Consider the following 14,729-nt stretch of genomic DNA (forward strand, 5'->3'; position numbering starts at 1 on the left):
ACCCTTTATTTCGACGTCAATGGATTGGTTCAACAGCGATGAACGTGAGATGGAGGAGTTCGTTAACTCGAACAATTGGTACATACCGGGGTCGCAACGATCGCAGCCATAGCCTAGTCCGGGAGTCGGTAGCAACGTTGATGTAACATCGTCGGTCAACACCGATGAATTCGAGATCAGCGAGATGGAGCCCGCTCAAGAGCGTGGCAAGGAGAAGGTCGGCGAGGAGGATGGGCCGAAGAAGTACGGTCCGCAAGAGACAATGTGGCTTGCGAGGAACTACATCGACGTCGCCGAGGATCCTATCATCGGCAACCAGCAGACCAGCAAGGCTTTCTGGGAGCGGATTGCTCAGAAGTATAACGCTGGCTGTCCTAAAGGGTCGATCGAACGTAGCTACGTGAAGCTGCGCAAGCATTGGGGCCGAGTCCAGGCGGATATGAGCAAGTGGAATGGAAAGTGGGCCAACGTAGTCCGGATGTGGCCGAGCGGGCACATCGAGGCAGACCTCGTCGAGAAGGCGAAAGAGGCGTTCTTTGCTGACGGGAGGAAGGCCTTCAAGTACTTCGACGTTTGGAAGCTCGTCGAGAAGAGCCCGAAGTACACGAGCGGTGCCGAGCCGACGGCAACTGGGGCGGCAAAGAGAACCAAAGTTTCCTCCTTCAGAAACTACTCTTCGAGAGATGGAGGTCCGGCGATCGACCTCAACGTGACGGACGACGACGTCTTCGGCTCCTCTCCTAGCATTCAGAGCCGCCCGATGGGAACAAAGGCGACAAAGAGGAAAGCAAAGGGGAAGGCAACTGCGAGCAACTCCGCCATAGTGCCACCGCCAATCAATCTGTCTCTGGATAAGATGTCCGAGATGAATATTACGTGGAGGATGAGCCAGCTGACGGAGTTGACAGTGAGGGATACGTCGAAGATGTCGGACGACGAGCTCGAGTTGCACCGTGAGATGATCGCCTACCTTCGCGCCCAAATGAAGAAGTAGTAGTCGTGGCCCGGGTTTGTAGTATTTTAAATTTGCTTCGTCTAGTAATGTAATGTTAATTTTCTAATGAACAATGCATTTTCCCGGTTTCAATTGTCGAACGAATTGCGTTTACGAGTTAAATATGTTGGAGTTGTGAATAGTGTCATTTATTAGTTGCGGTCCGAGTTGCGGCCTGCAGGGTTAGAGGAGTTGGGGCCTGGGCCGCAACTGTAGAGGAATGATGACGTGGAGGGGACTTGGGGCCGGAAATGGGGACGAGGTTATTCATGCCCTTATGGATATAATGCATATACACAGTTACACACACCACAATTTGTAAGTTGATTGGATATTTACAAAGTTATATATAAGTGTGCATGTATAAAGGAATTAAATGCAGGTAGAAAGCGATAAAAAAGAGAAACCCAATAAATGCATGCATTGGTAACATGGAAAAGTGTGTAATAAAGCCAGACACAATAAACGCATGCTCTAGTCTTTATTTATAGATTTTGTGTTTATAAACATGTTAGGTTTTAATATTCATTACTAACGTATGAACAATTTTTTTCAGGGAAAATAATCAATCCGTCTCTGGATAAGATGTCCGAGATGAATATTACATGGAGGATGAGCCAGCTGACGGAGTTGACAGCGAGGGATACGTCGAAGATGTCGGACGACGAGCTCGAGTTGCACCGTGAGATGATCGCCTACCTTCGCGCCCAAATGAAGAAGTAGTAGTCGTGGCCCGGGTTTGTAGTATTTTAAATTTGCTTCGTTTAGTAATGTAATGTTAATTTTCTAATGAACAATGCATTTTCCCGGTTTCAATTGTCGAACGAATTGCGTTTACGAGTTAAATATGTTGGAGTTGTGAATAGTGTCATTTATTAGTTGCGGTCCGAGTTGCGGCCTGCAGGGTTAGAGGAGTTGGGGCCTGGGCCGCAACTGTAGAGGAATGATGACGTGGAGGGGACTTGGGGCCGGAAATGGGGACGAGGTTATTCATGCCCTTATGGATATAATGCATATACACAGTTACACACACCACAATTTGTAAGTTGATTGGATATTTACAAAGTTATATATAAGTGTGCATGTATAAAGGAATTAAATGCAGGTAGAAAGCGATAAAAAAGAGAAACCCAATAAATGCATGCATTGGTAACATGGAAAAGTGTGTAATAAAGCCAGACACAATAAACGCATGCTCTAGTCTTTATTTATAGATTTTGTGTTTATAAACATGTTAGGTTTTAATATTCATTACTAACGTATGAACAATTTTTTTCAGGGAAAATAATCAATCCGTCTCTGGATAAGATGTCCGAGATGAATATTACATGGAGGATGAGCCAGCTGACGGAGTTGACAGCGAGGGATACGTCGAAGATGTCGGACGACGAGCTCGAGTTGCACCGTGAGATGATCGCCTACCTTCGCGCCCAAATGAAGAAGTAGTAGTCGTGGCCCGGGTTTGTAGTATTTTAAATTTGCTTCGTTTAGTAATGTAATGTTAATTTTCTAATGAACAATGCATTTTCCCGGTTTCAATTGTCGAACGAATTGCGTTTACGAGTTAAATATGTTGGAGTTGTGAATAGTGTCATTTATTAGTTGCGGTCCGAGTTGCGGCCTGCAGGGTTAGAGGAGTTGGGGCCTGGGCCGCAACTGTAGAGGAATGATGACGTGGAGGGGACTTGGGGCCGGAAATGGGGACGAGGTTATTCATGCCCTTATGGATATAATGCATATACACAGTTACACACACCACAATTTGTAAGTTGATTGGATATTTACAAAGTTATATATAAGTGTGCATGTATAAAGGAATTAAATGCAGGTAGAAAGCGATAAAAAAGAGAAACCCAATAAATGCATGCATTGGTAACATGGAAAAGTGTGTAATAAAGCCAGACACAATAAACGCATGCTCTAGTCTTTATTTATAGATTTTGTGTTTATAAACATGTTAGGTTTTAATATTCATTACTAACGTATGAACAATTTTTTTCAGGGAAAATAGGATTTCCGATGATGAATGTACAATAAGTACACTTTGGCAGAAATCACTTGCATAATACTATGAAGGTAAGATCGTAATACTCGGAAGGTTACACCCTTTTGGTTCAACATAATTCAATTATACAACTGCCCTTTTGCAATTATCACCAGATTTCATTATAGATAATTTGTGTTTATAGTCATCAAAGCTTTTAAACATGAATGCTAATATATCATGAATTTTTCAGGGACAAAAGGGCATTGGAAACTGATTTATTGATCAGCGAGTGCTTTGCCAAAATATTGTAATAGAATAGTTTTCTTTAACTAAAGCCTATACAAACCTAACAAATAGAGGTTGCAGAACACAAAACACAAAAATAATCTATGCATAAAGATATATAATTACATTAGAAAAAATAAAAAAATATTTACACGTCAGCTGCACATTTCCCACAAAATAATCTATGCATAAACACAAATAATTACGTTAAGAAAAATAAAAAAGAACGATTACACTTAAGCTGCATGTTTCCCGCCTAAAAGGGCAGTATAGTCTTTTCAACCGACTGCTCCTTTTTATTAGTATAGATTAGTTTTATAATAAAATGTGAGCGAAATAAATTAGTGGAATGTAGAGTTCACTATAAAAAATGGCAAAAAGTGAAATGTGACAAATTTTGTGGGACTGGCGGAAATGGAAAAATGTGACAAAATTTTAAGGACGGAGGGAGTATGTATTTATTCTATTATTTAAAATGATTAAATGTAATCCCAAAATCCTTCACTTAACTCATATTTTGGGTTAATGTAATCCCAAATTTTGAGTTGACTTGAATATTCAGGTTCAAGTGAGTGAATGAAGTCTGAAAAATGGGAAATAATTATACTCAAGTGACAACCAATTGGTCATAAGAAAACATGAACAGTAGTATTACCGACAGAGACGACACATAACATTGACCACAGTCTAATTGTTGAATCGAATAGAGGTTAAATTAGGTAAAGCAAAGCGGGTATTTAGGTTGTTGATTGGGGCGAAAGATCCCAAAATGCCTCTCATATTCGGGGCCGGTCTTCTCGTCCTCATCGAACATAGCAAATATGTAAGTCTCTATAGGAACGCCGGGCCTTTTGGGCGTCCCTTTCTTCACAATGCGCATCAAATTAGTATTGTAGATCCTCGCATTCTCAACGGTGCTCGGATCTCCTTTCCCTTCCCCGTCCCTTACACTTTGCAGTTTCGGGGGTTTGTTCGCTGTCGGATGCCCAGTCTCCGACACAGTCACGCCCGGTGTCGCTTTGGATTTCAACTCCGCTGATATTGGCGACGACGTGGCAAGGAGTTTCTCCATGGCTGCATAGAGGGCGTCGACTGTGGCATAGAAAAGGTTGTCGTAGTAGACGCCGCCGAGGTCGAGGCCGCAGCCGGGCTGGAGAAGCGCGAAGCAGAGTTTGATGTTTACCATGTCATTCATGTAGGAGAAGTAGGGATAGACGTTGGCAAGCAGAGGGGCATTTGTGTCCCTCAGAAATTCCACGATGGGCTTTATGTACCACGTCACATTCTGCAGAAACTCCCCATGGCTCGGCGGCGACGAATTTCCGAGAAGAGTTAGTTTGATGGAGGTTGAGACGGCGATCTGCTTTTCAAGGCCGGCTTCGCAGAGAGCGTTGTGGATGTGCTGCATTGCCGGGAGGATCAGAGGTCCGTACTTTGAGGAAGGCTCAACTTCGTTTCCAACCACGATGTATCGGAATTTTACGTCGGGATAGCTCACTATATTGGCCTTCAATTACCGCACAACACAAAGGCTCTTCAGCACAAACCATATTTTATTCAAGATTTAAACTAATACTACTACTTACTCCATTCGTCTCGCACTAAATGTTATATTTACATCTCATTATTATTTTAGTCCTTCCTTCCCATAAAAATATGTGCACTTTTCATTTTTTTTCGTCCCACAAAAATATATGCATTCCATTTTTATAAAATTATATCAATTAAATAATGTAGGTCCCACTATCCATTAACTCTACTTTAATTATCATTTTCCTCCTCTCTTACTATACCATACAAGTCTACTCCTATCTCTTATTTTACCAATTTTATCTTAATTCCCATGTTATACTCAATGCCCATATTTTTATAGAACGGAGGGTCTACTATACTACTACTATTTCCATCTCCTATTATTTTGCTTCCTCATAGATTTTAAGAAATAAATTAATGCTATGTATAAAGGAAAGTGGATGTAAAGAAATTAGTTTTACTTAAATTTTATGTATGGAGTATTAGTTTTATAGTACTCTCTTCGTCCCAGCTAAGTTGATATAAAATTTTTGGGCACGAAGATTAAGAAATTGTATTGAAAAGTAGGAGAGAACGAATAAAATAAAAGAGATAAAAAGAGAGTAAAGTAGGTAATGGAATAAAGTAAGATTGATTGAATGTTTTATTTTTTGTCATAAAAGGAAATGACTCAACTTAGTTGGGACATCCCAAAAAAGAATATGACTCAACTTAGTTGGGACGGGAGGGAGTAATAAAAAACGTGTGAGACAAGTTAGTGGAATGCATGTTAGGTCCATTTACCAAAAATAATATTCCCTCCTTCCCCTAATAAGAGGGATTTAGTTTCGGCACGAGTTTTAAGAAATATAAAGAAAAGTAAGTTGAATAAGTTAGTGAAATATGAATTCCACTGGTTTATAATAAAATGTGAGCGGAATAAGTTGATGGAACGTGATGGCTACTTACCATTTATAGTAAAAATGAAATATTACTAATAATGAGGGATAGAGGAGGGATAGAGGGAGTAAATTAAAGTAAGATATTTAATTGGAAAGGTCATTTTACGAAATAATATTTTGTTTTGCCATTTCAAAATGTACACGGTTAGAAGTCTCATACACTTTTTTTTTCATATTCCACTAAATAATTACACTGTCATTTGTTACTACTAATTTTTATTCATATTTTTGAAATCATACATTGAGTCAAAGGGGACTTTAAAAATGAGCTAAAAGTAATCTAGAACAAAAAATTCCACATCACCTGAACCCAGTCGTCGGCATGGCACTGGCATTTGGCTATGTCGGGGAGATTGGCCTCTGGGATCCCGAGCATGAGCTCGATGCCGGAGCCACATAGAGCCTGAAGAGTGGGCTCGTAGGGGTCGTAGATTCGCATTCTTTTGATGCCGTTCTGCTTGTACAGAGCTACCACATCTTCTGGACAAGGAAGATTTGATCCTAGCCGTCCATAGCAGACACCTACCTCCGCAACTGCAAAATATGTTATACATACAGCGTTAAAAACCAATAGAGTATGCGTGTATTTTCTCGATTATGGATAAAGCAAATAAATCATGAACCTGTGGAGTGAAGAGAGATGGTTATGATGAGAAGCCCCACCATGAGAATTGTAGACATGAACGAGTCTTTTTGTGAAGTAGCCATGGAGAAGCAAAATGAGTTTGCTACGGAGTACTAATTTCCTATGTAATTTATAGAGGTGAGGTGTGAGACACTGAGAGCATCCGCAACACACAAGTCTCGTCATGGGATGGAATAGGGACGCGTTGCAAGCATCCCATACTCCCATTCCTCGTCTGTCACGTAGGAGGGGCTGTCCCTCCTCTCGCCCCCTCTTTTCGGCTAATAGGAGGCCATTGTCAAGCCCACTTGCATGCTCGTGAGTGAGTTTCGTTTTATCCAATTCTAAAATTATACGTATATGTTTATAGATAAATATTTAATTATAACTATTAACTTCCATTTTTTATATATTAGTAAAATTTTGTTTTTAAAATATAAATTATAAATTTAAAACCTAATTCCATATTTTTTATTTTCATGTTTTATAGTACCTTTTTTATTTTATTATATTTTTTTGGATTTTTTTCTAATAGCATGCTTATATTTTTGTTATCATGTTAATTTAATTCAGACTAATTTGCATGTGAATAATTCATTTTTCATTAATCTCGTATTTTAATTAAATTGAATAATAATTCAATAAGATTTTATAATAAATGAGTTAAAACTTAAAAAATAATAGAAATTAAAGTACTGACACTCGTGAATAGTTAAGTGAAGGAATTATGAATTATGGGTCTATTTCTTAACTAAGAAATAATATAAATGGTGTGCAGACTTATGAATAGTGTACTAACAAGATGGATTTAAAGGATATGTAGTGGTAGCTAGCAATGATTTGATGCTCACGTAATGGAATTTACCTTAGCGTGATTTTTTTGATTTGATGCTCACGTAATGGAATTTACCTTAGCGTGATTTTTTTTTAAAAATAGTATTTGTGCCAAGTTGATCTCTGTTTTGATGTTATTACATATGGTCTATGTTCGAAAATAATTTAATTCAATTACCCCACCTTCGATGCCACCCGTGACTAAATTGACACAATATTTGTACACATATGGAGAAAGTTGTGTTATTGCTTTTTTAACATTAAGCAAATGAACAAGAAATAAGAAATATGGTAGGTCTACAGATTGGCATTATTTTTTTTACTTGTGCTCTATATTTTTGAGGTGGGCTTGATTTATAGCAGAAAACAATGTTGGTGATTAATACTCCCTCCGGTCCCCGATTAAGAGTCACACTTTTCCATTTCGGTCCATCCTCAATTAAGAGTCACACTTCATTTTTACCATAAATGATAAGTAGGTCTCACATTCCCCTAACTCATTTCACTCACATTTTATTATAAAACCAATATATATAAATGAAAGTCATATTTCATTAACTTTTTTTCACCCACTTTTTTTGAGTGAATTTGTAGAGAGAAAAAGAGAACAACCCTAGTTGAGGTTCTAGCTAGGGGCGTTTTCACGCCAGAAGAGAGAATGAGATTAATAATTTAATTCTTCATTCTGCTTAATAATAATAAAAGACTCCACACACATTTATAATATGTGTGATACAAAAAGATATCTATAAACTAGGAAAGCAAATAAAATCCTAATCACTAGGGAAAGAAATCAAAACATAATAACTAAATAATAAAACATAAAATAAGCTAAATAATTATACAGAGAGATTATCAGCTCCCTTCCGAAATAAAATAAAATATTAGGTCCCTATTCCTATCAGTGACCTATATAATGTTTATAGTAAGTGAATTGAGACTCCTATTCATTGACGGAGTGAAATGAAAAAAACGGGACTCCTATTCACGGTAAGAGATATTATCTTTTTTTTTATTAATATTAGATATTTTCATTTTTTTAATATTATACAATATGATAATAAAATGATTCCACATTTTATACTGCCGACACAATATCAAAATAAATAATGTTCACGTCCGGTCATAGGTCTACTATAATAGGTTCCACTTTACTCCAAAATAAGTGTCTGCTATTAACAAAAAAGTTTCTTCTATTATTTTGATATTGTGTCTACTATAATAGGTTCCCATAGGTCTGGTAGGTCTACACACTACAATAATAGGTTCCACCTTACTCCAAAACATCATAAGTGATAGTAAGGTTCATCACTCATATAATCACTATATAAATTTTAAATTTTGAAATACTAATTTTAATATGTTTTTATATTTATAATTATAATGGCTTTTACACATGATTTATACAAAATATTGAAAATGTGACTATATTATATGAGTAAAGACTAAAAAACTCCCACTAGGTGGTGTGTCCGTCCCTGCTTCTCTCAACTGTATGTTTCCATATATATTTTCGATATTTTTTATCAGCATTAAAACATCGATCTGCCACCAAAGTCAAAATTTTGATTCGCTTAAAAACTTAGGCAATATATTTGATTCACAAACCGTCATGGCCTACGATTAATAGATGATTAATTTACTTGCAACTTAATATGTACTCCTTCCATTTCATAGAAATAAATTAATTAAAAATAATATGAATTTTAATGCATAATAGATCAAGTAAGAGAATAGAAGAAAAAAAATAGTTAAAATAATATAGCAGATGGCATGGTCCATAAATAATGAAGTAAAAAGAAAAAAAATTCTAATAAATAAATATAAATTATTTCTATAAAATAGAAAAAATGTTGAAATTAAGTCTATTTCTATAGGACGAGGGAGTAATATAATTGCATGTTTAAAGTTGGTAGAATGTAGTTCAACTCTCATATACTACCATATTAGTAGTACTAGGCAATCTGTAGATCATAACATAGACGTCAGGCCAAAAAATGAAAGAGTAAATGAGATGCAATATTCACCGTTGTACATTTCGACTTCTATCACATTTGAATGTAGTATTATATTATCCATCTTTTACATGAATCTAACTTGTGATTAATTACAATGTACTATTAGTAAATGAGTCTGAATTTTAAGTTGGATCCTTCTAGACTTTCTTGGAAATTTACTTGGAATGATAACTCTTTTGAAATGATTATATATAGTCAATCTGAGAATTACTGAATTGACTCATATCATTTTTACAACAAAAAATATCCAATTTGTTTAACAACCACTCACTTTAAAGTTGAACAATGAAATCTTTGGTTGTTATGCTTTTAACTTATTAATTTGGAGGAGGTGAAGCCCCACATTCACATACTTTGATCTTTAGATATAAAGTCATGTACTTATTCGCAATGCTGTGACGTTTGTATTGTTGTGTAACTAAAATTATATCACTCCTAAATTATTTTGGAGCCAAAAGAATGTGTGGTGTGGATGGCTTTTCTTTGTTTACTTAATGCTTGAGAAGACAAAATACCTTCGCTTCATTAACTTATATATTACCCTCTATCGACTTGCAACCAATCCTCATCATCAACAAAACTAAATTGCAATTTATTAACAACTTTATGGAGACCAATTTCTTAGTATTATCTCCTTTTCCACTCATGCTTTTAACCGTCTTCTTCTCTCTCACCTCACCTCATCTCAACCAATCGATTCAAAGAGTGATCAAGATGCTCTACTAGCTTTCAAAAGGTCCATCACAAATGGTGCCTTGAGCAACAACTGGCTCACCAACACCTCCGTCTGCGACTGGGCCGGCGTCTCGTGCAGCAGCAAACACAAGAGGGTCACATCCATCAACCTCACCGGCTTCGGACTCGAGGGAAACCTCACTCCACATCTCGGAAACCTAACGTTTCTCCAGTCCTTGGACGTCAGCTCCAACAGTTTGACCGGCGTCTGAGCTGTCCAAACTGCAGCGTCTGCAGGAAATAAATGCGGCTTCCAACAACCTGAGTGGAGAGATTCCGAGACAAACATGTCAGTGTTGGTGGAGATTAATCTGAGCAATGATAAGCTGTCGGGCGGCCTCCCCGGCGATATGTGTAGTAATACTCCCAAACTCAAGAGATTGTTTCTCAGAGAGAATCACATTTATGGGAATATTCCGATGAGTATATACAAGTGTAGAGAGATGGAGGAGCTGAGCTTGTCGACCAACCGCTTCAATGGAAACATACCAATCGGAATTGGGAATTTGAGCATGCTTACGCTTTTATCTATGTATGAAAATGATCTCCAAGGTAATTACAATATAATCTAATGAATAATTCTACATTGATTTAACCATGTTGATTATTGAGCTTATTTTTCAAAATTTTGTAGGAAATATTCCGTCTTCTATCTTCAACATTTCGTCGTTGGAATCAATGTACCTCTTCAGCAATCGTCTGTCTGGAAACATCCCCTCCAAGTTGAACAATTTACCCAACCTCAATCAGTTGCAACATTACGACAACAACTTAGAAGGTACGTTCAACAACTTCGAACCATCTACTTTGTCCATTCTTCAACAAGTGTTTTAGTACTATTTGTTAGTAAATTTTACCTTTAAAATGAGTGTCTTATTTCATAATTCCCACATGTTATTGGTGTAAGTATAACTTTATGGAGTACTAACAATTACCAGCACAGTAATTAATTGGACATTGTTGTTATTCTATGAAAAATTGACAGGTGGCATAGTAATTATTTTTTGGGATTCACTTGCTTTTATTTTACAACTAAAATTATACTATAAGTATACAGAGCTAATGCAGCAACGACAAGTAAGAGTATCGTATCCTAGACTAACGTGTCAACTTAACTACCACGAAACAATCTCAACTACTATCTAAAAAATAAAAAAATGTTTCTTTAAAAAAAACTAATACTTCAATAAAATTAAATTAAAAAAATTAAAATTACAAATTAATAAAACAAGAACAATTAAATATGATGCAAAGTAATATTGAATGAATGTAGAATTATAGGATCCAATGCATAACAAAAAGTTATTATCCAACTGATCTTTCTGCTTTTAGTGTCTCTAGAGTTGCTAAGTAGGTCATTATCTAGATTAAATCCCTGAGGTGAGAAAAGTCTTTTCTTATGATAGAAATATAGGCTCTTAGATAGGGCTGGGTAAATGTACCAAAAAAAACGGTATATTGGTCGCATCGTACCGAAAAATATCGAAAATTATCGAATTTTTGGTATACTGAAATTTTCGCGGTACGATACAATACCGTATCGTAAATTTTCGATATGATAACGATATGAATTTTCATATACCGCGGTATACCATTTCATATCGAATATTTGATATATATCGATATTATCGGTATACCGAAATATATCGAAAATTAATACGTATTGAATTACCGATACATACCGTTTATACTGATTAATAATATAATTTATTTTTTTAAGATTAAAATTTTAAAATCATAAATAGATATCCATTTAATTTATTTATATATTCAAAAAATATTATTGGAAACCTTAAAATTATAAATAGATATCCATTTAATTTCGATATACCGTTCAAAACGGTATACCGATGTTCGGTACGATATACCGAAATTTCGATACGGTAACGATATGAAATTCTTTCATATCGATATTTTTGATACGATAACGATACACAATTTTCGATACGATATATCGTATCGACCCACCCCTACTCTTAGATTACATGGGGTAGTAATATGGCTAAAGTGATTAAAATTCCCAACATGCATACAATCCCAGGAAATTACATGCATCACATTCATCTAAGTTCAACCCTTTTCACTACAAATCCAAGTGATTACTAGCCTTTGACTAGTCCATTCTAATATCCCAAAGGCCACAATTTATTTTCCCCTTTCTTTTCATTTTTTTTTTATTTTTATTTTTTTCATCTTTATTTCTTCAATACAACCGCATCTAAATATATCTTCTTTCAACTATTTTCTCTCAATTCTATTTTTTTCATAATTCTCTAGGTGTAGAGTTTAGGATTCTAACCCAAATAATTAGCTTGTCAAATAATTAGCTTTAAGACTCATAATTGGTTAATAAAAGATTTTAAGTGCAGTCAGTGTTTGGATAAAGATATAGCTTACCAATGATGATCTAACGTCCTCTCCTATCTCTAAACAGCAAGTTCTAAAAACATGTATCACACATGAAAGGATTAAAACTCAATTTTCACTCTGGTAATAACATGATTCAAGACAAACAACAATTCATTACTTATGCATTTATTACTCAAACTCTCTAGTCAATGATCATGATGGCTTCAAAAATGAATGACTTTTTTTTTATCATTAACAACTAGTCTTTACCCAATAATTTCACATTTCAATAAGTTCATTTTTAATTTGCCTCCAACCCAAAGGTTCATTTTTAATTTGCCTCCAACCCAAACCAATACAAATCTCAAAGAGTGTCAATAGGAAATACCAACACAACAAAACAAAACAAATAACAACTAAACTAAAACAATCAAATACCCAAAACATAAAAAATAAAGAACAGTAAAGCAGTAACAATATACTTCCCATGTCCCGAAAAAAGTATGAACATTTAGTTCGACACAAGTTTTAATGTATAATGTTAGTAGAGAGTGAGCTCCGCATCATTAGTAGTGTAGCTTAATGGTATAAGTTGTAAACAAAGTGATGTGTTGTTTAACTCCAAAATTATAAAGTTCAAATTTTCGGGGACAATAAGAAAATATATCATACTTTTGCAGGGATTGAGGGAGTATAACCTCGTAAGACTCACTATCCACCATACACACCCCTCTCCCCGTCTCTCCCCCCATCCCCACCCAACAACCCCCCCCCCCCCCCCCCAAAAAAAAATACATCCCAATAATCACGCCATGCAAAATCCAAGTATATCAGAGATGTTCATCTTAGTTGAGTAGTATTCTTTTTTGTGATGTTTATCTTAATTGATTTATTTTCCTTTATGATAAAAAAAATAGCACATCTAGTCACTCCTATTAGACTTTTTCTTATCTCTCCCCCAATTTTATTTTCATTTATTCTATTTAAAACAATTTCTTAATATGTGTGCTAAAAAGAAATACCCCAACTAAATTAGTACTAGGGGAGTATTACCTAAAATGTTAGTGATAACTATTGTAATTCCCATAACCAAATTCTAATTAAAACTTAAATTTGTATTGACTCTATAAATATCACTTCGTTATGTTCCCATTTAGTATGGAATATACTTCCATACTTCGATGTTTCAAATAGTTCCACTGTAAAATTAATTTTCGTATGTAACATTGTCGATTTCATAAAATAGGTCATATACCAAAGCAAATTGGGAACCTCACTTCCCTACTAAACCTGGATCTTGATTCGAATAAGTTGGCAGGTAAGTTTATAAACTTTTCATTCAATTCATATATATTCACAATGTTACTATATTTCTTTTGTTTCAACTTTCAACCATTCTTATATTTTATGGCTAAAACTTTAAAGTAAAAAATGGTGTCATTTTTATTAGTTGAGAAGAAGAATTGTTTTTTACTATATTTGGTTTAGCTCTTATTTTCCATATTTTTGAAAAATTCATCTTACCCGTATTTTTTCTTTAAAAAAAATCCCAAAGTTTTAAAAAATTTGTTTGATGTCCCGTTTGACATATTTATGCGATGAAATATGTTAGTTTGCTGGATTTTTAGGTGGATCCACGTAAGAATCTGTTACAGGTATTTAATTGATGATCGAAAATATGAGAAAGCGTGAGTTGAGAACATTCTTTTAGAAAATCGAATGACTATTCGCACACTATATATTTTATTGAATGTGTAGGTGAATTGCTGGAAGAGCTTGGTAATCTAGCAAAACTCGAGTCTCTATTAGCATCGTTCAACGATTTCTTATCTGGTTCCATCCCATCTTCCATATTCAACTTATCAAACTTGAAGACACTCCACCTTCAACAGAATCAATTTTCCGGCACTCTTCCTTGGAACATGGGGCTCTCGCTTGTCAGTCTCGAGGAGCTCACCGGACAAATTCCAACCACTATCACCAATGCTTCTCAGCTTAGAGCCTTAGCAATGGGGCGCCCTATGGCGCGCCACGTCAGCAGTTTTATCCTCCTACCTCCCCACCTGCAGTGGGGCGCCCTAAGGCGCGCCACATCATCATTTTATTGTTTTGTTTAATTAATTTAACTGTTTTCAAATAACAAGTAACGAGTAAATAAAAAAAGGTCTAAATAACAAACGGCGAAGTTTTAATAAAAAAAAGTTACATCATTGAACTAATAAAAAAAAAAGTAAGTCGGACCAATTCTCAACTTTCGACGCAGCTAATCGAGTAACGCCCGGAGATATTCGGCTTCGTCGGGGTCGGTACACTTCTTGAGGGCCCTGTGCGTCTGCAACATCGTCCTTGCCATCGACGCTGTTGCTAACGACTCAAACGCGGTGGCCGTCTGGGTCGGGAGCTCTACCGGGACCGGAGCTTGGGTTGC

The 14,729-nt window shown here is 35.9% G+C and overlaps 2 protein-coding genes and 1 long non-coding RNA gene across 3 annotated transcripts; 2 read left to right on the top strand and 1 right to left on the bottom strand.

Moving 5' to 3' along the window:
- Positions 1–970: 970 nt before the first annotated feature.
- Positions 971–3,591, top strand: LOC121780458. Its single transcript, XR_006046015.1, has 3 exons — positions 971–1,008; positions 2,997–3,070; positions 3,232–3,591. It is a non-coding gene; the product is annotated as an uncharacterized LOC121780458 (long non-coding RNA).
- A 252-nt stretch (positions 3,592–3,843) lies between these two features.
- Positions 3,844–6,643, bottom strand: LOC121760490 (glucan endo-1,3-beta-glucosidase, acidic-like). Its single transcript, XM_042156149.1, has 3 exons — positions 6,364–6,643; positions 6,045–6,274; positions 3,844–4,773 (listed from the first exon to the last, which is right to left on the bottom strand). The coding sequence occupies exons 1-3, from the start codon at positions 6,446–6,448 to the stop codon at positions 3,982–3,984; spliced, it is 1,107 nt and encodes a 368-aa protein (XP_042012083.1). The 5' UTR covers positions 6,449–6,643; the 3' UTR covers positions 3,844–3,981.
- A 3,071-nt stretch (positions 6,644–9,714) lies between these two features.
- On the top strand, positions 9,715–14,693 carry LOC121786595 (probable leucine-rich repeat receptor-like protein kinase At1g35710). Its single transcript, XM_042185235.1, has 4 exons — positions 9,715–10,504; positions 10,587–10,730; positions 13,548–13,619; positions 14,060–14,693. The coding sequence occupies exons 1-4, from the start codon at positions 10,240–10,242 to the stop codon at positions 14,416–14,418; spliced, it is 840 nt and encodes a 279-aa protein (XP_042041169.1). The 5' UTR covers positions 9,715–10,239; the 3' UTR covers positions 14,419–14,693.
- Positions 14,694–14,729: the final 36 nt, after the last annotated feature.

The sequence above is a fragment of the Salvia splendens genome, chromosome 2, assembly GCF_004379255.2.
Source record: "Salvia splendens isolate huo1 chromosome 2, SspV2, whole genome shotgun sequence".
In the NCBI taxonomy this organism is placed as follows: Eukaryota; Viridiplantae; Streptophyta; class Magnoliopsida; order Lamiales; family Lamiaceae; genus Salvia; species Salvia splendens.